The following is a 24,482-nucleotide window of genomic DNA, read 5'->3' as shown; positions in this document are numbered from 1 at the left end:
TGACATGACATCTCTTTCAATGATAATAGCAATTGTGAATTGGGTAAACTTCGATAATCCTGAAACTTCTTTATTCTCAGGGGTCAGTTAAAATAAATTAGTTAAAAGTTAAGAAATACCTTGCAGGGCAGCACTACAGGGACATCTAACTCTATAATGGCCTGACAACAGCAACTAACCTGACAGAAAAATGCATATAAAATACAGTACAAATGATTTAAATTGCAGGACAACCAAATAAAAAAAGAATTTTATTAACAGTTTAGAAACAAAACAATATTGTCATCTCCCTATTCTTTGCTTCAGTTCCCCTCTTCAAATTATCTCAGGCGATGCACGCACTCACACACATACATAACACACATACACACACAAACACACTCAGAAGAACACAGTTGACCCTAGTTACCAATCCAAGTTGTTGTCCACTTTCCTCCTACTGACCGAGGTTAAGAGCTTTCAACATGTGACGTGGATCTGTGCCAAGGGACAATGTCTGCATGTTGAGGTAAGGAACAGCGAACGGACCAGGCCTTTTAGCAGCTTATGAAACTAAAACATGGGGTTTGTCCATCATCAGTGCAGCACATTCAAGCTCTCAAAATGGTCATCTGAATGCCAATCAGGGAGTAATGATACAAGTTGAGAGCTACACATGAAACACACTGAAAAATGAAAATGCTATATGAATTTGAATTATAATTTCAAGGATCTTTTTTGGCCAAGTTTGGGGTTTGACAATATGAGTACCCTGGCTTTTGCATAATATGGCCATATTTAACAACTCTTCAGGAAAATAATTTACTGTAACTTAAGACCAGTTGATACTGTACATCCGTCATTTAAACACTGTGTGTGACCATGTGAGGAACTATAGGGTTAGTCCAGTGGTTTTGGAATGAAGGAACTCCAGGTATTAATGTTTCAAGTTTACTGGAATTGCAGTCTGACAACCTGTACAGAAAAGCTGTTACCCACAACTGTTTAACATTTGAACGGACTGAAGGTGATTCCAACCAAATCTATTCGCTTTAAAAAAAACAATGGTAAGTGCCTTAAACATAAGTTTTACATACATTTGAGGTTGTAATAGATTTATGTCTGTGAAGCACTTTGTAAACCTGTTTTTGAAATGTGCTATACAAATAAAGTTATTATTATTGTTTATGCTGGTTATGTTTGTAAATATCACATAAGTGCACAAATGTCAAGCAGTCATTATCTCCGCCAGAAGATCATGCCCTGTATGAGTGTGTGTATGCATGTCTGCCAATCTTGCACACGACTAGGCCAATAAGCATCATATTTCTGGTTCCCAGTTCGATCCCTGGCATTGTTTCCTCCGCTGTCGGTGTGTGAATATGTGTATGAATGGGTGAATAATGAGCTTTGGATAAAGGCACTACATAAGTGCACCATTTATCATTGACAGCAGGTCAAGGACCTCAATTATGAAATATCTTTGTGTCTTTTCTTTTTCTTCTTTTTTTTTTTCTAAACACAGAGCATTAGTCCCTCCAGGCTATGGGTTAAGTGTCCCACCAGTTTAGCCAATTACTATGCTCCTGTCCCTGGAGCTTATGGGATGTAATGGACCTAGCCAATCGCAGACATGCAAGTTTACTGGGATAAGCCGACATTAGATAACACCAAAATATACATTTATAAACGTGACAACATACCCCCCCAAAAAAACAAATTACGAGTCTTAATGTCCGCGCACATTGAACTCAGTCTGAACTGTCTTAAGTCAGCCTTAATTCCACTTTTACAGAGTTCAGAGTTCTGATACACAGCAAAGCTTGCACCAACACTAATATAGCGTAATACAGCGCCGCCTTGAAATCACAGACGCATAGAGTTGCCCAAAGAGCATGCTGGATTTATAAATAACATGTTTTGGGAGATGTCATCTGGACATCCCAGGAAGAAGTTGGTACAGACACGCTACTCTCATGATTGTGGGTAGAAATTTCACTACATACATCAATATTATTAAGGCATGCCTCCTAGCAGAGATTTGCACTGTGCTGACTGTGCCTTTCTTGTTAATTGAAGTTACATGTGGGAGTGTAGCATGTCTTGAACATTGGGGCAGAATATAAGATAATGGCACTGATGCTGTTTTGGGTCTAATTCAGTGAACTGCATCCTCGCAGTCTAAGTGCTCCGTGATGTCACAACATCAATGACATTGGAAAGAGATGAAAAGCACAGGATACACAGTAAAATCCTCAGTGTTACTTTAACTACGTGAGTGCATAAATGGAACCAAAGCGACCCTTATGGGTCCATTTGGTTCCTTTTGGACACTCAGAGCTAAATTAACACTCAGAATTTTACAGTGTAGGAAGAAAGGGGGCAAAAAAAAAGTAGATAAGCTGATTGGCCTCCAATATCATCCAATGAATTTCCAGGAATTCAACAAATAAGGTAATTAAAACAAACCAAAACAAAGGGAGAAGGAAACTTTAACATTTATACACTGTCAATAAATATATTGAAATATTTTTCAGTTCCAGCTGTTATAATTCATCTTCTATGTGGTTTTCAGATTGGGCCTTCTCTGTTGGTCCTACAAATGGGGGCAAGAAATGGGAAATATGTAATATGGGACAGAGGTAGATAATTTAGTACAGCAACTATTTGTTAGTTTGGTAAATGAGTATTCTATCAAATATGATGATTAATCAAGCAATTAAAACCTACTTCATACTCAGTGTCATCTACTACAGTACAGACATAAATAAATGTTCATACAAATGTATAAATAACAGAAGACTTTGCCAGCTAATCACATAGGTAACATGGATTGATAGAAAGCTTTGGACATTTTGGGACTATTTAGAAAATGAACATATTCACTTATAATGACATGCTAAAAATAAAGGAATGCCAGGCTAGGAAGTAGTTAACTCTTAAAATAAAATAAAAAAATAAAATGTGTAGATTTTCTGTTTCTATTTCAAGGTACAACAGCTCCAGAGCATGTTTACCGGTTTCACTGTGCTGATTCCTATAAGCGACTTTGGGTACTAGAAAAGCGCTATATAAATCTGAGCTATTATTATGCAGTAAGCAGTTGCTATGGTAATGTCTGTTATTAGAGGAACTGGTGGTGTACCATTTCTAGAGGCCTCCTAGATAGTAGCAAGGGGAAAAACTAAATGTACATTATGTCAATGCAACATGCTTATGTTTTGATGTTTTTACTTTGGATATATGGATTTCTTGTTGCCATTTCACACACTTTATCTTTTCACTTTATCACACACTGTAAATGACAGTTTAGACTGATTTAGGATTGTTTTAAATGTCAGCTTGTTTGAAATGTTAGAGCTCTACTTCCAAACTCTCAGTTTCTTTGTGTAGAAGACCTACTGATTCTATGCACAGCAGACCTACCTGTACTCTCTGCTTCCTCTGTAGGCTCTGATGGAATAGACGACTCTGTATTCTCTGCAGCAGTCTCCTCAGTGGGAGGGGCTTCACCTGGCTTCACCTCCTCCGTTTTATCTAATAAAAAACAAACAATTTCAGTTCAACAATAAAAAAGGTCTCCCTCTCTCACCATTATGATTTTGCACAATGCCTACAGCGGTTGTGAAAACTGCATACACTTGATTAGCCCATTCTTTGGTAGTGACAAGCAAGCATCAAAATAATCAACTTTCTCAACACTGAATTGTAATAAAAGGATCAAATATCACCTTGTATATTGTATATTATCATATTATGATATATATCACCAAATATCAGATTTTGGAAAGAAGAAAAAAGGCCACATTACAAGGTAAATTACACAGCTTATTATTGTTCCACCTACCACTGTCTTTGCCTGCACTCTCCTCCACAGGAGGAATTACTTTCTCCTCGGCTGTGGCATTGGCCTTGCTGGTCTTGTCGGAGCTGGTGCTGTTCTTGGCTTTGGCCTTGACCTTGGGTTTGGCAAACTTGGCTTTATTGAGCAGGTAGTTGACTTCACGGTCGAGAAGTCCCAGTTTAGCCTCAATTTCTTTGGACAGCAGGATGGGTCGCTCCGTGGGGGAGCGACTGTCCTGCTGTGCCACTGTCTCATTTTTCCACGTCTGGGCGGCCGTAGTTGGTGAGGGAAGAGGTCAGGGGTTAATTACTCTGTGCATTTTTTAAGTTTCACCAACAGTGAACACCAAAACACAAGACCGACCTAATCCACTATAATCCCGTAACTAATGCTGCCTAGACATTGTAGAACATGCACATATATAAAGCTGATATATATGATATTTGGTGATAAAGGATATGGTGTTGCTCGCCATATGTAACTGATTTTCGGTGAGCGACACAGTTGTGCAACAAAGTATAGAGATTTTACAAATTTACTACACACCGTGGTCTCATTGATCACTTTATCTAACGTCTTCAGCTCAACTTCAGTGAAGATTTGATCGTCTTCTGGGATCAGTTTAGCGCTCCTGAAGGGAGAATGAATACAAAAACATTGACCCATATTACATACAATAAATACCACAAAACCCATTTTTCTCCCCAGTGTAGCGTCACTTTACACCCACGCCTCCTCCTCACCCCACCTGAGGAAGAAGCTGGAGGTGTTCAGCATGCTGTCCAGGGCGGCCAGGCGGTCGGGCCACTTGCGCCGTTCGTCCACCCTGAAGAACATGGCCTTGCACAGGCTCTTCAGCCCGGACAGCTTCTCTCTCAGCTCCTTGGTGGTGGCCGAGTAGCCGTCCTCGTCCATCCAGGCCGAGGCCTCACTCAACTTGCCTGTGATCTCCTCCTTCTCCTCCTCCGACACAACAAACTGATACTCGTCCTGGTACATCTTGTCCTTGAGGGAAGAAAAGATGGATGTATACATCATCAAGATGGGATTTTGGTGAGGGCGAGCTGCCACATTATATAATTAATATAAGGTAAGAGCATATAATTGGCAGAAGAGCACTGAACTTTATTTGAGAGCTTTCACTGGTTTTACACTTATTTGTTTTTCCTTGCATTGAATGGTCTTTGGAAAATATCATTCATAGATGTTTTCTTTTGCCCTTGGGCGTTTTCCTTGGTAAGTTCCTTTCGTAAAGGTAAAGAACTGAGACACTGATAAGAGTCGATGCATGCACCAGCCATGTGATATAAGTTGATGATTAGTTGAGGTATCTTACCTGTGTCTCAAAGATAAAAGCCTCAAGAGTGTTCAGGGTCTTTTCCCTTTCCTGTTTCTGCAAGTCTCTGTCTGTCAAGTCCTTCAGCCTGAAAAGACACCAAGCTTATTATACTAACCCTCCATCATGCCTTATTACAGAAAGTCATTAAAGCTAGTTTCAAAGTCACGAAAATGACAAATATTTTACTTCTTCGTAGATAAAGTGATTTCATCTGCAGTCGGGTTGAGAATGTCGTTGATGACGAGTTCCGCAGTGATGTCCTCAGAGATCTTGGCCTTCTTTTGAGGTTTTTCCTTTTTCTCTACCTCCTTCTCCTCTGTTGTTTTTTCCGCCTCAGCCGTTTCGGATTTCTCACCCTCTTTCTCCTCCTTCATGATCAAAGGTACAAATTATTTAAAAACAAGAATGACAAGTCATAATAAAGCCGCATGCCGCAGGCTTTTTTGGCCCCAATCTTGTCAACAACACAACATTTAACTATAAAGAAATGAAGATGACAAAAGACAGCTAATGGTTGTCAGGTGATGGACAATTAACACGTTGCAGAATGAATGAAAGATGCAATCAGAGTGATGCACAGCGAGCCACACAGTATAGGCAAAATGATAATAGTATTCAAATAGTAGCTTTAAGGCTACTAATCATTTATAGAGTTCTCAACGGGCCTGAAAATGAAGGCTCGGCCCTAACTGGGCCCGACTGGGCCGGCCCGGGGCTCGGCCCGAACCCGACTATTGCCATCATGTTAGGCCCAAAATCCGAAAAAAAAGAAAAGAAGATTTTCGATTTTTTGTTTTATTAAATATTTTTAATATTATTATTCTGTTATGAATATATATTTATCTATTATGAAGATGGCGCTGACGGCAGCGGACATTAACTTACACTGTGCTTACACTGTGCTGATTTAAATGAAGTTAAATCCTTATCTTGCTCACGCACCTCTGTGCAATGAGATGCATCGTCTGCATTTCTCTGCCTCTCTCGACCGAGTCTTTGTCTCCCCCCTCCCCCCCCCCTGACTGTTTGAGACCGACTCGAGACTGTTGTTAACCTATTAGCTTAAGTTACACGCGTTGGGTGAACACTTTTATAATACTGAACTAAACGCGGGTGGATTACATTGTATTGTGAAAATCAGAAAGCACCGTTTCTGCCACTTGTGTAACTTAACACAACACGACGGCAATCAACCATATTAGTCTACTGAAATAGCCTAGACTATGCCCACATCAGCAGCCAATATGTAGGCTGCCAGGGCAGGTAAATAGAAATACTAGATAGATAGATAGATAAATAATATGTAATATCCCATACAGAATCGATCTCAGGAGATGTTTCATTCATGAAGAACTGTGACACTTGTGCTTGGGTTCTTATATTTTTGGTATGTTGTTCTCCTGAGGCATGCTGTTTGTCTGATGTCAGCCAGTCCACCATGGACCACAGAAAACATACGCCGACATAGGCTACTTTAAAAAGTTTACAGTTTGCTTTGCTCCAAACATCTCCACTGACGCTGTCTACAAGGCACAGCTGAGCTCCGGCTCGCACAGAAGGTATCTTAGCAACGTGAAAGCGCTATTGTCATTGGTCGTGTTTTGAGTAATGAGCCAATGAGCTCCTGAGCACACTCCCAGACAATGGCATTATAGCCAGCGTTGCCAAGCCTGCTTATTTCCTGCAACTTGTGGACAAATTCTGCCTTGTTTTTTTCCTTGTTTTTGCCTTGTTTTTGTAGGTCGCCTTGCTCATTTCTCTCACTATTCTTGGCAACACTGACTCACTGGCAGTCACTGCGTTCCCACTCTCCCAGTAACACAGCAGAGAGACAGGGCAGCTCATAAATCGCCCTGTCATTCAAATAAAAACCAAATTGATTCCCCGACCTTAAATACGGGACAAAGTGCGTCCCGTATCAGTTCAATACGGAACGCGTCTTTTAGTTTTCAATTACGGGACGATTCCGTATTTTACGGGACGGTTGGCAACCCTAAACATCATACAAGCATACAAGCTAACTATTAGCCAAATTCGGCTAGCGCTCAGACGAATCCACTGAGAGAGGCGTGTCTAGTCCCATAGCTTGGGAGGACGAGGGCGCCCATTGGCTTAAACGACAGCCAATCACGCAAAAAAAGTGTCGCAAACATGAATACATGTCGGAAATCTGTCGGATCAGAGTCAGACTGAATAGAATACATGTCGGAAATCTGTCGGGTCAGAGTCAGACTGAATATAGAGCCGCTATGCTTTTCAGCATGCGGCTAAAAAGGAGTTAAATCACAAATAACCAGTTTGTTAACAGAAGTGGCTACCTGAGTGGTTGAGGATTCAACAAGGAAAAAAGCACATTACTAGGATACTTAATGGCTACTTATTAATATCAACGAATTGCTTGAAAATGAGCATATCCTCAATAAACAAATGTGTAGTGTGCCTGTAGTCATTTGTATGGTCATGCATTGCATACAGAATTACAGGGCAGGTGCATTCAAGACAAAATATTAAGATGCTGGCTAAATTATATAATTTTTCAACATAGCTTTCATCTGATAAGGTGAAGCTGAACATTCCTCTACCCCAACCATTTCCTGCATATGATTATGATAACCTAATTTTCTGTACCTTAGTTTCAGTCTTGCTGCCCGGATCTTCTGTAGTCGTTTTCTCCTGCGATGCCTCTTCAGCTGCAGGTTTCTCTGCAGCCTCTGCCTCTGGCTCCTGGGGAGCTTCTTCCTTTTGGGCCTCCTCCTTTGTCTCTTTTCCAGACTCCGGTGGCACCTCCTCCTCATCCTGGATATAAATACACAAAAGATTTAGAGTGAGAGAGATGAATATGAAATTGCACATAAGCAATTTTGGGCAAAGAGATATGGTGTAAAGGGAAAAAGGAGGGGGCCTAGTATAAACCCCTCAGGGACTCCGGTCAACAAAGTATATAGGGTTCAAGTGGTTAGCCGGGGGACGGCACCTGTTAGCGGAGAGTGTTGGGCGGGTGGAGTTGGCCGAAGGCTCTACACCCTCCCGGTGGGGGCTCCTCACTGGCAGGTGAGCCAGTAGGTTACAACACCAGTGACTACACCCAGAAATGCGTTCGGGGAGGAATCAATTGGCATGTAATGAGGATCAATAGAGGCCGCACATCCATTTTTGATTTAAAGGCAGGTGATGAACTTCAAACTTCAAAACTCAGTGTCTAAAGAAGAGCAGTGTGCTCGAAATGTCGCTCAGCCCACTCAGGTGGTACCAAAAATAAATATGCAAAAGGGAGCTACAGAGAGCAAACATTCATTTTGTCTCTGAGGAATCAATTGGCATAAGGACTAAATTGTGGAGAAAAAGGGGTAAAAAAAAGAGACGGAAAAAAGGGGGGGAAAAGGAATATATTTTAAGAGGCTCTATTACTGAGTTTTTTTTTTTTTAATTGAATACTTTATTAACAGTTTGAATGATTGTTAAAAGGATAACACAAAAAGCCCTAGGGGCTTGTTTCCATTGTGGTCCTGGGGTTGTGTGCATATGGTGAAAATAAACACATACAGCACCAACAATGAGAACAAACATTAGTAGGCATAAGAATGAGTAATCAACCCATTCGAAATGAATGAAATTGTGTACAATGCACAATGTAAAAGCATTATTCCACAAAAGCAGAACACAGCAGCAGTTACCTGAAGGACTGGCTCAGTCACATTAGTAGCAGGTTCTGTGGATCCCCCTCCAAACAAGCTGGAAATGGTGTTTCCAAGTTCTAAATGGGAAAAAAGACCTATCAAAACAAATGTTGTAACCACTTTATTCTATATTAAAATTGCCATAAGGGGCCTCACAAACGTAACATCCGGATTTGATTGAACAAGCTTTGTGTGATCAGCTCTGATCAGCGCAACTAGTAGATTTAAACTGTTTTTTAAAAAGGCCACTACAATCAAATCATCTAGAACAGGCACAAGCAAAAATCTCCAACCTGACAATTAATATAGTAAATACTTTCTTTGTTGTTGTTTGTGGAAATGAAGAAATTGTGGAAATAAGGGGGGAAAGTCATTGAAACAATGTTCTTACAGTTTGATGAGGTTATCAATGCCAAACCTACTTGTTAATGTTGATTCCTCTTCCTTCTCTTCGACAATAGTTTCAAAGACGGACTCAACCTGTAGATTAAAATCATGATTTAAAAGCTCAGTTCAAGCTTTTAAGATAATTTTCTTCCCATCCTCAGATTTTAACCTCTGCCTCAAGTCCTTGAATTATGACTCAATTAAGAAATTAAGGGGGTGTGGACAGTTCAGAAACCTGCCTACCAGTGACATCATCGGTAGGCAGGTTTGGTCATTTCAAACAAGAACTCAAACTTTTAGTTTTTTAATGCAATGGTAATTTATGCAATTCAGCATGACATTTTCCAACAAGAGAAGAGCTGTAGTTTCTATTAGCTTGGAATCCAATCGATGATGTCACTGGCAGGCAGGTTTCTGAACTGTCCATAGCCCACCAATGAGACTCAGAATGAGTAGAGGGAAATTGTGCCATCTTATGAGTATTAGTGAGGACAAATATATGAAGTTATGGTTGAAAATGGGTGAACTGCTTGTTTAAACCTTATACATTGTATAGACCAAGTAGACCAAATAGACCAAGGACCAAGTATAGACCTGGGTCCCCCAGATCTATACTTGGTCCCCTCCTTTTTGCCCTAGTCTACACCAAATCCCTTTTTTGTCGAATGTTCACCTATTATCACATGCCCAGAATTGGGATGCTAGGGTTCATGTGGTTAAGGTTAAAATGTGAACAAACAGAGCCACTGACCCTGTCCAGCAGAAGCACGCCACTCTCATCCATGTTGAAGTGGGCCTTGATTCCCTTGGACTCTGCATCCGTGTGCTTCTCAAAGCTGCTGCCCACCCCTGATAGCTTGACGGTGGTTAGGTTCAGAGAGCCAAACACGCTACAGGACAAACAGTGGGCAAAGAAGTTCTACGTTATGTCCAGATACACCATATTTAGTATTTTATGAAACTACAAAATGATTTTCTTTCATTCGGATCTGTCATTTTATTAGTTACATTCATCAATTACATCAGTGGATCTCAACCTGTGGGTCTGGAACCCCAGATGGGTCCCCACATGATTTTGTGGGGGTCCCCAGATGACAGTGAAGTGACAATTTAAGGACAATTTAACACATTGACTGCCAATCGCGTAGACCTACGCAACGCAGACCTACGCAAACCTATTTAAAGCCGCCACGTGCCAATCGCGTAGACCTACGCAAAGTGGTGTTTTTTCTTTTTTTTTTTTTAAAGTTCACATTGCACTTTTTTAAATTTTTGATACGGCACATTTCATTGTAGCACCACCGGAAACGGAATTATCCGGGAGCCTCCATTCTAAAGCGCACACTAAAACGCCATTTTCTCGTTTGTAGTTTTTCTCCTCGCTGATCACTGTTTAACATAAACCGTTTTGCATGGGATTTTCACTGGGCGACGGAGAAGGATCTCCGCTGAGTTTACAAACAGTTTAGAGCTCAATCTTAAAGGACGACTTCACCACTTTTCAACCTATCTTCATATAATTGGTCCTCACTAATACTCATGATAAAATGGTACCATTTTTTTCTACTTGGTCTGTGTCTCATAGGAGGGCTGTGGACAGTCCAGAAACCCGTCTACCAGTGACATCATCGTTAGGCAGGATTTTTTTTTCCAAAAAGATTTTTATAAAATTATTCCGATTTTTATTAACACATTGACTGCCAGAGTTTATTCCAAATTTACCCCCTTGACTGCCAGCGATTTGCGTGTTTTTTTGTTTTCTCTGTTTTCTTTTTTAAATGCATTTAAGTTTCTTTTTCCCATGATTTTGAACACATACGACGATCGACCAGCAGAGCGCAGCAAAATGACACCCTCGATGACTCGCTGACTCGCCCCCCCCCCTCCCTCCAGGCTCAAACAGTGAAACAACATGAACCGGATGTGATTGTCTTCGACAATCTCTGATCGGCTTGTGATACGATGTGATACCATAGACTGTATAAATGAGATGGACAAACCCACTCCGCTGCTTTCTACAGACCGAAAATGAAGCCGATTGTTCCAAGACTAGGTCCGCCATCTTTCAATACGCGTCAGAATGAGACCAGAGCATTATTGGTTGGGTAGCTTGTCAATCAAGAGCGGGGGGCGGGGAATGAATGCTATTGGTTGTGTAGCTTGTCAATCAAATCATCTCGCCCCTCCTAGAGAATAGCCTACTTTATCGTCAATTTTATAATAAATAGGACCATAATTTAGCAAAACGCATATCCTGATGATTGAAAGGAGACTTTAAACTAGCGACTGGAAGCATATAGAATTTATGACATTTTTTATTACAGTAAGAAAATCTAGTCTAAAGTTTGTCAAAAAACCCATTCACTTGCGTTAAAATAAATTCTTTCTGACACCGCAGGTCGGTGCAGGGTAAAACAGCGCCACTCTGGCCATTTACAAGCTTCCGTGTCGGCCTCATCGTAAATATCTAAGACTTGCCCCTTGTGTGATACACGACGACGATGCCTGATCGTCACTCGGACCAAAGAAAATAAAAGGGGAGCTCTCCCTTTGTATTTTATAGCGTGTGAAAAAAAGTGTTTTTCTCTATTCTGGACGAAAATGACCGGAGAAAAACAATGTGACCCGGAAATGAATTTTTTTTTTTACATCCAGCTTCGGGTGAGTGTGACGTAGATGGAAAACGAAAGTGATGATTAAAAGTAAACAGACCCGCGCGATCACAGATGAAACCAATGAAAATACCTAATATCGAGTTAACTCGATCTAGGCAGTCGAGCGCTGGATTACTAATATCGAGTTAACTCGATCTAGGCAGTCGATGTGTTAAGGCGAGAACAATGGGATCTATTTTTGCATTGCAACTTTCCAGGAATACAAAGCCTGCAGTTTCTATTAGCTTGGATTCCCCATCGATGATGTCACTGGTAGACGGGTTTCTGAACTGTCTACAGCCCTCCTCTGAGACACAGACTGATTAGAAAAAAATGTTACCATTTTATCATGAGCATTAGTGAGGACCTATTATATGAAGATATGTTGAAAAGTGGTGAAGTCGTCCTTTAAGGATTTTAACGAGGTCTATGGCGACGTGAAAAAAACAATGAAACGTTGGCACTGGTGAGTACATTATGAGATTAACCTCTGGCATTGAATGTGTTAAGGACAATTTAAGGAAGAAAAAAGACCATTACTGCATCAAAAGTAATCAACAAACTATACTATAAAAACTGGTCAAACATTGGCCAAATTGTCAAATAATATAAGAAAGAGGCAAATATTTTGAAATACATTATTTTCACAATGCTGTGGAACCGAGTCAAACTAAATGAAATGCCTCAACTCCTACAATTCCAAGTGCTTGTCAGGGTGGGGGGTCCCCAGTTCAAATAAGATTATTTTGGGGGGGTCGCAGCCTGAAAAGGTTGAAAACCACTTAACTACATGACAGTACGTTACGTTTTCAAGATAGGGTTTCAGGGTTTCAGAAAGCATGGGGTGTTAGAGGGCGATAGATCAGATCCAACATGTATCTGACCTGAGGTCCTCCTGGCCAAGGAAGCTGAGGTCGCCGTAGTTGATGTCGAAGGAGAAGTCATCACTGTAGCGGTTGAAGGTGATGACCTTCCGTTGGGGATACGGCGCCATCCTCTGGAACAGGATGCGCTTGTTGTGCTTCAGACTTTTGGTGCCGTCCTCTTCCTCTGTCTCACGAGTGAACTCCACCTGGTCACAGCAAGAATGTAAGGTGGACTAATAAGGGATGGCTAAATAAAATGCATTTATTTACTCATAACATGTAGTTTTTTCAGATTACCAAATCGCAAAATAATAAATAAATATGAATACAAGTATTGCATCAGCCAGTAAATTAAAACATTATTACCTGAATGGGGAAAACAGCCGCGTCTCGGACCAAGAAGGGTTTGACCTTAAAGGCCTTGCTGAGGGCAGCAGCCTGGTACACTGCACCCATAGCTGCTGCTTCATCTGCGTTAATGTTCTTCCCTAGCTCTTCTCTACACACGCACACACACACACACACACACACACACACACAAACACAATGAACTGTTAAGAGGGACACTGAATATCATTTTCAATGTACAAATAATGAGCAATCAAGATTGTGTGTCCTCAAATATAAGTGCTTCATTGATCAGTGCACCGTTTTGTTCAATGGTGTGCGTTTCTTTTCGACACTTACTTCCCCACAGCTTTGAGCAGCGCTTCCTGAATCTTGGGTACACGAGTGGAACCGCCAACTAAGATCACCTGCTCAATCTCATCCTGTCAGAGGAAATGGACAGGCCTCAGACTCACAGCACAAAGACAGACATTATAATATGTGTGTGTGTGTGTGTGTGTGTGTGTGTGTGTGTGTGTGTGTGTGTGTGTGTGTGTGTGTGTGTGTGTGTGTGTGTGTGTGTGTGTGTGTGTGTGTGTGTGTGTGTTTGCGCGCGCGCACACACACACACACACACACACGTATACACACACTTTAAAACACCTTTTCCTATTCATTAAATTCATTAAAATAACCTCAATAACATTTCATAATGAAAAAACTGAGATAGTAGCGCGTCTTTTGGCAGATGAATGAAAACCCAAACCAGGTGCTCTTTGGTAGGAAAAAAATGAATAAAAGAAACCACGGCACTCAGCCTTTATTGTATTGGCTATTTATTGTATTGGCTAATGCATGGCAAAACATTTTAAACTCATAATGACTTCTATTCCACCGTGTGGGACATTTAGTGCTATAGAAATGGTAATAGGTGCTGAGGGTACTAACCATGGTCATCTCTGCAGAGGTTAGGGCATCCTGCACAGGGCGGGCCGCCCTCTCAAAAAGGTCCGCACACATCTCTTCAAATTCAGCCCTGCTCACCTTGGCTTTAAAGTCAATATCATCCATCAGTCCTTCTACCTGGAATAAAGACAGATTTTCTTTATATCAAACAAGTTTCACGTTTCATTCATGTCTCACCTTTCATATTGTATTTGTGATTAAAAAAATCCCCCTTGTAACTCTACTTGGCTAGAGTTTGTTGTCTCGTGCGTAAACCACTATTAGTGTGGAATGTTAGCAACAAAACAAAACATGTTGTCCCCTTACACGTGTTCACACCCTATAGCTTGAATTGAGGTCAAACACTACGTGCAGTAATGTGAGAGAGATGAGAAACTTGTTGATGTGTAATGTGAGAAAGCCCACTGGCAAGAAATCAGAAGATCGAGACATGAAACGGAGTGAGAAAGACGAGATTTGGCGCGTCAAGTGATCTAACGTAACCAAGTACATTTACTCAAGTACTGTGTGTGAGTACAATGACATGGTATTACTTTACACAAGTATTTCTATTTCTTGATACTTCTACTCCGCAACATCTCAGAGGCAAATGTTGAACTTCTTATTCCACTACATGTATTTGACAGTTTAGTTACTAGTTACAAGAAATCTTGTACCGTTTAAAAAAGAATTACACCCAGTGTGAAGAGAGTGGTGCCTTTGAAAGTGTAACTGGTTGCATCCTTGTGTTGCCATCAGCAACAATATGTTGTCACGTGACACGTGACACGTGACAACATATTGTCACGTGTCACGTGAAGCTTGACCAATCATACGGACGGACATCCGGACGGACATCCGGACGGACGGACATACGGACACAGTCAAATGTAGGAGTGGTTGGCACCACAAAAAAAAAAGAATATCTACAAGCTCACACGTTGTGTATAAAAGAGGGCTTAAGTGGTAAGTAATATTATGAGTGCAGGACTTTTAAGGTCCATACACACCGGGAGCATTTAAAATAAATTGCATGAATTTAAACAGCTGCTGTGTCATGACTACTGCATCCACACAGAACTTGAATATAACCAGAGTATAATGCAATGTAATAATCTTTCAAGACAAAGTCAATAATTTACCGCAGATAAAAGCATCCACCTATATGAATGAGGTATCACCAGATTAATAGTTTGATGGGAAATATTATATTACGAAATATTCGTAATAGAGTATTTCTACACTGTGCTATTGCTACTTTTACTTTTTTTCCCCTCCTTTTTTAACAATATGCTAATTGTTTTTAAACAAAATAATAAGATATGACAAGGCAAACTTTACACAATATTTAGACACATTTTACACAGAAGCAGAAACAAAACAACAACAAAAAAAGACCAGAGGCCTAACAGTTGCTACTTTTACTTTTAAGACCTGAGGCCGATTCTACAAATGTCTTCTAAATCCTAACAGTTTTCTGAAAAACTTATGTTGCTATATCAGTGGTGCTCAAACTTTTTCATGTCAAGGACACCCAAAATTATATGTATTTGGCCATGGACCCCCATCTCAAAATATTTTGTTCCAGGGACCCCTCAGAAGCAAAGATTTGAGTTCAAAATGTTTGCTTTAAAAATATATATTCAAAGATTTGCACGAATTGTCACGTTTAAAAAAAATGTGCAGATCTACAAGCTCATAGTGCAGCACGAAGTGATGCGCTGTGAGCTTGTATAGCTGCTATTTTTGAAAAATCGTGTCACACACACTCGTATATATATAACTAAAATCTAAAATGACAGAGATGCTTTCCCGATTTTAATGAGTTATGTCCAAAATCTGAGTACTTCTCCCATCACTGGGCGCGTCTCACTGGACTGACCTGTGCCATGAATTCAGCGTTGGCACTGAGCACTGTCTTCAGCCGCTGGGCCTCTTTGAGGAGCTTGGCCATGGCACGGGGGTTCTCTCTCACATCCTTCTTACTCTTCCCCTGGCTGTTGAAGGCTTTGGCCAGGTGGTCCCGCAGACGCAGGTCCATCTCGAAGCCCCCCAAACCACGGTCAAACCTGGGGGGCAACAAAACATAGAGCAGCACACTTTAGGAGGGCTGCAACTTATTTTCTTGGCGATCTAACTAAACTAATCCATAGAATATGGATTCGTTTTTTGATTAATCAAATAATCGAGAAGTGCGTTTTTTTTAAATATTCTTTTAAATCATACATCAACGAATCAATTAACCACTTAAGTCCTATTTATACTTTGATTCATCGTGCAATTTCTTTTTGAAAATAACAGACCTACAAGCTCACTGTGAGCTTGTAGATCGGCTATTTCCACAATGTTTTTAATTTTTAAAGATATTTTTGAAACTTTTCACATGCCAAACTTTTGCACCCCTACCCAACTAGGTTGCACATCTCGCATAGAAAATGCCACTATTTCAATTACTTGTATAGGCATAATTCGGTTTTGTTCGACATCTTTGATTTACAAGAGTACTGCTTCACCAAATGATTGGACTGCGTTTTGATTCCCCCCCACATCTTTTCCTTATTGAAACGTACAGTATTCGAGAACACAGAACAGATCTCTTCAAATTACGATTCCAAGTCCAAATAAAAGTTGCCATCCTAGTTTTTTCTTTTTACACTCATTTCCTCACAACATGCTTCTCTCATCTTTATCTTTGTATCAGCATGCATTCATATAACACATGCATACATTCCAAACACAGTGAAAAGCTAGGCTATTGGGATTGTCACATGTAATGTAATATGTACATTACATGTAGTATGTAAAAATAGTTTTGCTGTCATCAAATGATGCAGTGACCTTTTGGGTGCATGGACTGCATTGGACTCACCCTACACCTCTGATCTGCATCTGGGGTTGAGTGCCTGACTCCTTGGTTTTGACGGTCTGGTAGGTGACGATGGTGGCCGTGGTGCATCCTGAGCCCATGTCATAGAACATCATATTCTGTGAGGGAACAATATTCACGTCAGATCATTCAAGTACATCTCATGGAATAAAAGCTAAATTTTATCTCACGACTGAAAACCTAATGTGCGATTTGTGAAACAGTGTGAAAGGATCCCCCCCCCCCACACACACACACACACACACACACAAGCGCCGATTCCTAAACGATGAACACAATATGTAAAATTAGGATGCTTTAGTAATGTTGGTCCTGCTGTTCTACATACTGCCAACGGGTTCAAAAACACAAATTCACAGATTCAGGCTTTAAAGTAATACTAGGTAACGTTTTCAGTAAAACTAAAGTTAAATTGTATATCTTTTGTGAGTGGCAAATGTTTCACAACACCCACTCCATGAATTTCACCCCCGAAAGCCTTTTATTTATATATTTTCTATTGAACGCTGTCTAGCATGACTTTCCCTCGAAAATGACGTCACCTGGCCGGAAAATGGAAGCGGAAATGCACCAGGTTCCTGTTTGGCCAGGAACTACCGCGCTAATAACAAAAGGAAACTCACGCTGATTTTAAGAGATTGTATGATTTGAAGAACGAAAAAAAAAACAGAAAAAGAAAGCACAGCTCACGGTAACTAATGCTCCACTGGCTAAGAGAAACGATCCACAGATCGTATAAAACAATTAAAAGAACGCTTTGTGAAACACTTCCGTCTTCCGGTGAAAACGAATGGAATTCTGGGTGACGCAGTAATAAAGAAACGGCCTGCAGTGACGGTAATGACCAGCAGAGGCTGCTAAAAGTCTTTTTTTGGAAATCTGCACAGAAGAACTTTAACCGTTGCTTTTATATTAAATATCCGAGACGATTAAGATATTATGGAAGATTCTTCTGAACATATTGCTAGTTTGACCACTTCAAATGCTCTAATCTTAAAATAACCGAAAATAGCCTTTCTACAAGCTCTCAATGCGTCGCAGACGCATTGAGAGCTTGTAGATCGGCTATTTTTGGTGAGCAACATGCTTCCATAGAAGACAAGCTGGCTTCCATGGAATCCAAATGACTGAAATCAGTCTTGGCGACTGAGACCTTTAATGCATGACATGTACACGTACTTTACAAGTACATCACTAAAGAAAGAATAGTCCTAAAATGACCATTGTTTGTGCCGTAGTGACTATTAATTTGCTACGTTATTATTTAGGACGCATTTTAAAACTTTGATCCCTCATTGACAGGGGTACCCCAGGGGTCTATTCTTGGCTCCCTCCTTTTTTCCTTCAGATCCACAAGCTATGTGAGCTTGTACATCTGCTATTTTTGCTAAATGTTTGCCTATTTTTGCTGAATGTTCGACTATTATGACATGCCCAGAATAGACACACTGGGGTTCAATTGTTTAATAATAATAACGATAATGATGATAATAATAATAATTATATTATTATTACAAGTAGTGAATTAAAATTTAAATAGCTTTCAAGATGCTGATTTATATTACCGAGAACATAATTTTTATGAACATGCAGGCATCATAAGCTTCCTTTTTAATCACCACTAGTGAATAACCATCATTGTAATCCCCATGTATGCTGGACCACATTTATTGTCAACAGTAAACCTAATAAATATAAATTCATGTGTTTAACAGTTACTGTGAATGAGCACCTTAGCTGTGCTGTTGATGTCTTTCCTTCTGAAGACTCCGTAGTTCAAGGCCACGGCTGTGTTATCATTGATGAGCTGAAGGACCTTCAGACCCGCCATCTCAGCAGCCTGCAGGACTGCCCTACGCTCTGCCTGGTTGAAAAAGGCTGGAACGGTGATAACTGCATCTTGAATTGGTTGCTCTGTCAGTGTGATAGAGAGGGGAGAAAAAAAGAAAAATAAACTCAGCATACAATGTTACATGCTTGACACGTTTGTATGTTAAGTGCAAAATTATATTTTTCACTATTAATGAGCAAACTGACCTGCGAAGTCCTGAGCCAGTGCACGAGAATAATTCAAGACCATCCCGATGAGTTCCTCAGGGGTATATTGTAGTTCTCTGACAGAAATAAGAACATCAAGTCATATAAAGAAAGTCCAACCCAGTCAAAAAAGTGTCCATGCACACTAACGCTGATCTTAAACATAAGCAGCACTGCAGAAATCATTATGTAAATGCTTTAGACTGATATTTGCATTCATCAGAGCAAGGTCACAGTTGAAGTAAGCACAGTCTTATCATCTGATAGAGATGGGAGCAGGCTGGATCATGTTGCACTGCATCACATCCAACCACTAAACAGACTAGAAATAAAACCATTCAAACCTTAGCAATTCAGTTACTTAGTAGCCTTAGTATTCTGGGGATGTAAACTAAACTATTTATTAACAGTTGGCTGTACATAAAGGAGAAAATAAAACATAATTCACATTTCCTACTGGTTGCATGAAACTCAAGTCTATATCATCTCTCTTTATAGAAACTGCAGCCTGAGCCTAACCTTGTACACAATGAACACAGTTTAATGAAGTACCAACACATGCATTCTACACACAAGCCCTGTATGTATATTGTATGTAAATAGTTTCCTAAAGTCAAATATTAATGGACAAAATAACAAAAGTCACATCATAGCATCTCAACTAATTAAACATGCTGACAGGGTCTTCATTACCTTCATAATCTGAGATTTTCAGAGCATAACAATGACAAGATATTCACACTTTTTTTGTGACCCTTCACACACTGCCCTGTTTACACCTCCATACAACCTCTAAGTCCATACGGTGTCCAAATGAATGCTATACCACAGCATGAAAGACTTACTCTGAGTTTTTAAAGTAAACTGTGCTTCTGGCCGGGTCCTCTAGCAGCTGGTGCTCAGGGAAGCGTTTCTGGTAGAGTGCCACCTGGAGGTTGTCGTGCTTCTTGCCCAGTAGGCTCTGAAGGTGCCTATAGACGATCTTGGGGTTCTTCACAGACTGAAAATAGTGGCACGTTGACAAAATGTATTAGAAAAGACATTGATTGTTAGGAAGATTACTGTCACATTTGTCTGAGTGGAGCCGTATATTCATTGTGCAACTAATCCTTCCATTGGTGAAAGTTCAAGTGGAGTTGAGCTTTCAACGTGTCAAATAATCCAAGAAACCATCTCACCACTCCTAATGCACCATCTCCAAATAGTCGCTCAGTTTCCTTAAGACACACAGCTACTGGTGTTTTCCTCCTCGACTCCCTGTACAGAAGACACTTTACAATATAGGCAGTTTGGAAAGTACAAGTACAAGCAACCAACTGTGCTTGCTTTTGAAATGTGAGCATTCATATAAAGTATGACATATAAAAAACATCTATATAGTACTTGTCTTTAATCCATTAAAGCCGGGAAAGCATCTGTGTCATTTCAGATTTTTGCGTTGGCTGGTCAAAAATAGCGGATATACAAGCTCACAGCGCCACTTCGTGCCACGCTGCGAGCTTGTACATCTGCTATTTTTGAACATTTCAGAAAAATCTTGTAAGTGTGAAAACTACTGTTATAGTACTAAGTACTAAGTTATGAGATGAAGTTGCATGCAAGCACATCACTGAACATTCAAACTTCAAGGTTCAAGGTAAGGTAATCCACAGTGAGGACAGCTGGTCAAACACAGTCAAATAGTATGCAATGAGATTAGAATACTGGAACAGATATACTCACTTGTTGAGAGCAATTTCCATTGGCACACCAGGTTTCACTATTGCTACTTTCATCCACTCACTGCCCAAGTCAACAGACATGACTGCTACAGATGCTGCAAAGAGGATAACAACTGTGTTTTAGGCAGAGAATGTCACCCTGAGACATGGGCATCCTAGAATCAACTCTAAAAAAATACACTTGATAAAAAAAAATTGATCTATCTATCTTATAAGCCTGCTTCTGACATTGACAGCTTTAACGATGAAATATCTACAAAGTACATGTTTCATATATTTTTGGGCAGGACACCTACTGTATACTGAATTTCTGTATTTCTTTCATTTCATACACTGTGGTGCTTAATCAATTAAGAGATGTTTTACTGTTTCTCCTGCACATATTAGTAACTTGTTTCTGATATTTACTGTCCACCTTGCTTATACTTGCTTGATTCAGTCAGTGTGCAATTGCAAATAACAAAATCAAATGAACACATCAAACACAGTGTATAAGGATCAATTCAGTATAAAGACATATTGTTGCATTGTGACGTATAGGATTATTTCCATTACCTGTATGAGAAGGCAACATTGCCAGAACCAGACAGAAGAGAGCACACAATGGCAGCTTTCTCCTCATGATGAACCTGTTATAAAAAAACAAAATCCATCATTCATTCTCTTCAGTAACAACTGAAGCAGTGTCGTGTACAGACTTTTTTGATCCCGGTGGCCCTATTGGGGTGTGCATGTACACACAGACAGGTGCATGTATGCGCACACGCACAGATACGATGGAATAGCTTTAATTACCATTTTGGGGGTTCGGAGGCATGTCCTGGGGGGCGTGGTTGTGTAAAATCTCCTGTTTTGTCACAGTCTAATGTTGGCAGGTATGGCACAGTAGTGGGTGGCCTGTGCCACCCCAGGCCACCCCCTGACTGTCCAGGGACACGCCATTGAACTGAAGAGGATTAGAGGAACACTCTTTCTGCTAAGACAACATGACTGGCCAATTCTACTGGCCAGATATTGTGAAATTGAAGTAATCAAACAAAGCGTGTGTCAGTGTCACTGCTGAAACGGTTGAAAAATAGTTTCATAGAGCAAGCTCGCATCTTGTCATTATCAAAGAGCTTTGACTTTTACTGCAACTGCTATTGCAGCGTGCTTTCACTCAGTATTTACTTACATTTCATTGATTTTCAAACCAGCACACAGGAGCTGCTGCAAGTATCCTATTTTAAGAACTACAATAATCTAAAAAAGTGGTTAAGGTTCAGTTTATGTGACTTTTTTATATTTACTTATTTGCTTGCTGTTCATTGTATAATTTAAGTTAAGTAATTTTCACATAAGTTTAATGTAGTTAATTTACATGTTTTATCCATCGTTTTTTATGTATTTTTTATGTAAATCTAGGTTTTTCCAAATTGATTTCAATACAAAATATTGGTCAAAAGTCAAAACATTGGTAATACAATTAAGTGGTCTAGAACTCTCCAAAATCAGGATCAAACCAAAATAACTGGCATTGGTCAGGAGAAACACAATGTTAGAAGCCACAGGAAGGGACAGTCTGCATGAATGTGTAATTACAGAAGGGTTACATAGTGGCTGGGGGTGACTGGTGCCTCAGCCCAGTTAAATGTGCCAGATTTCAATAAAATAAAAAAGTATAATAATCTGCTTCTGCAACACTGACAGCTTGAACAGTGAAATGCTGACAGATATGAAATTCAGGTCCCCCTGTGCCCTTGGTTTCCTGTCTCTCTCTGGTTTGCTGTCTGACAACCATCTATTTCACTTTCATATGTCAATTAACATTAAATAGCCTAGCTAGTTGATTCAATTAATGCATCAATTTAATTCATTTTTCTAAGAATCAAACTATTTCCCTGGTGTAAGAAAAAATAAATCTGTATATTATTTCAAAAACACATCATGGTGTTTCCTCATCTGTTTACAGACCAAAAATGTTCACTTCAAGTCAAAACTTCCAGTTATGGCAGCCTCACTGGCCTCACTAACCTGTCCATGAATGAAGCTATAGGCTGGAAGGCTCTAGCCATTTTCCATTTCCCTAGTCCCTACCCAATCATTCAAAACATTTTGCATGGGGCATTTGAACAGATCATGGCAGTAAGTCATGATCTCTCACCACTATTCTGTGTCCTTCATATTGGTTCTTTCTTTGGAGTTAAAAGTTAGGTTAACTTTAAGTGGGATGAGGATCTTAGTTCCTCGGTTGGGCAACCTGCCAGGTGCACTACACTTAATGGACCACATCCTGATTCCCACCCATTGAGCATATGAGGTGTATACAGTTTCCAAACACGTGGCATTAATGCCATTGTTAAGTGTGTAATATTTGTTTTTAACACCTACAACTTGTGGCAGGCAGACACACTGCAATTATTTTTAACAGGAGGATAATAAATGCATCTCTTTTGATCTATAAGGAGACAAAGGCATTTCTTTGCCAGAGCCTCAGACTGGGTTGACTTCACACACAATGCATAACAATCAGTTAATGTGTATTTCTGGTTGAACAACAGGCTATTTCTGCATGTTTCTGAGCATGGATACTTCTAGCAATGAGGCATGAACACTAATGGCTGCACAGGTGAAATCTGGCCATTCAACAACAAAGAGCACTCTCTTTAGTTTCTGGAAACAACTTGTACATGTTGGCTCGTCAAAGAGAAGTCCTAGCCTTGGATCAAGACTATCATAAATGTATTTTATCGAGTCTGACTTTTACTTTCGTACCTATGATAGATATGCAAAAGTAAAAATCGATAAAATGCATCTATGATAGTCTTCATCCAAGGCTAGAGAAGTCCCTAAATGGTTATATTAGAGATGAATACACCATTGATATATTAAATTCAGTCATTGCTGGACAATAAGGTCATCTCATTCACATATGTTGCTCCTTTTTCAGAATGAAGCTACTCCTACCAACTTGATTATCATACCTATATATGACAAGTTTGACAGGCTGTTAGCTATAGCCTTGCTGCCTCCCAGCCATCAGTCAGAATACATGAGTGACACATGACACAACTTACCTCTCTTTAACCAGCCCAGATGGAGCAGCAACTCGGCGCGTGGCTGACAGAGACTCAGACTAATCAACTAAAGCGTGTTTCTCCGGCTTTAGTTCCCTTGGTTTTGTCTCTCATTCACACACACAACGCCTCTGTAGTTTATATTTTCCTCTGATCACCGGCTTGTTCTCACACATAGGGCCCGGAACGCGGCGTGATCTCATTGGATCCACTGCCGATCCGCTGCAAAGGGGGAAAGGTAGAGAGTCTCGATCCCATTGCCCGGGTGAACGGCCCGTGCTATGATTGGGTGGTTGGTTGTCAGGCAACCACTGACACGAGGATGTCATGTTATGTCATTCTTTTTAACTAATTATTTTGACAGCTGTGCGTGTAATCTCATACACGCATTGGCAACTTTAGAGAACATAATCGTCCAATGAACCTAGCCTTGCCAAGACTAGATCATATATGTATTTTATCGAGTCTGACTTTTACTTTCGTATCTATGATAGTCTTGCCCCCCCCCCCCCCCATTCTCACTGGACATCCGCGCGGAAAGCCCGTACTTCTCCTTAAATGTACAAGAAAATCATATAAAGTGCTGACCCTGTAGCCCCGAATGTTAACCCAACATTCGGAACCAGTGTGCACTGTATTAGTCCGTATTTTTCAATAGATATGTGTTTTAATTCCGTCTGAGTCGGATTCAGTCGGAAGTTCCCTGTATTCCTCAATGGGCGGCAGTGACGGGGCGCATCCGGTGAAAACCGGTATTACACTC

At 40.3% G+C, this 24,482-nt stretch overlaps 1 protein-coding gene across 2 annotated transcripts; it reads right to left on the bottom strand.

Moving 5' to 3' along the window:
- Window positions 1-238: 238 nt before the first annotated feature.
- hyou1 (hypoxia up-regulated 1) lies at window positions 239-23,915 on the bottom strand. 2 transcript variants are annotated; one of them, XM_084075253.1, is made up of 24 exons: window positions 23,720-23,915; window positions 21,219-21,292; window positions 20,665-20,758; window positions 20,121-20,199; window positions 19,788-19,942; window positions 18,943-19,019; window positions 18,638-18,819; window positions 16,888-17,003; window positions 15,901-16,087; window positions 14,022-14,156; window positions 13,434-13,516; window positions 13,113-13,245; window positions 12,765-12,952; window positions 9,978-10,116; window positions 9,262-9,319; window positions 8,837-8,934; window positions 7,791-7,958; window positions 5,349-5,530; window positions 5,160-5,247; window positions 4,572-4,828; window positions 4,370-4,454; window positions 3,827-4,088; window positions 3,406-3,516; window positions 239-2,575 (listed from the first exon to the last, which is right to left on the bottom strand). In XM_084075253.1, the coding sequence occupies exons 2-24, from the start codon at window positions 21,283-21,285 to the stop codon at window positions 2,526-2,528; spliced, it is 2,994 nt and encodes a 997-aa protein (XP_083931379.1). In that variant the 5' UTR covers window positions 21,286-21,292; window positions 23,720-23,915; the 3' UTR covers window positions 239-2,525. The 2 variants fall into 2 exon arrangements, with proteins under 2 accessions (XP_083931379.1, XP_083931380.1); XM_084075254.1 differs by having other exon boundaries at window positions 8,837-8,916.
- Window positions 23,916-24,482: the final 567 nt, after the last annotated feature.

This window comes from Gymnoscopelus microlampas, assembly GCF_963454915.1.
Source record: "Gymnoscopelus microlampas genome assembly, chromosome: 12".
NCBI classification, from domain to species: domain Eukaryota; kingdom Metazoa; phylum Chordata; class Actinopteri; order Myctophiformes; family Myctophidae; genus Gymnoscopelus; species Gymnoscopelus microlampas.
This window is presented reverse-complemented; position numbering and strand designations above follow the sequence as displayed.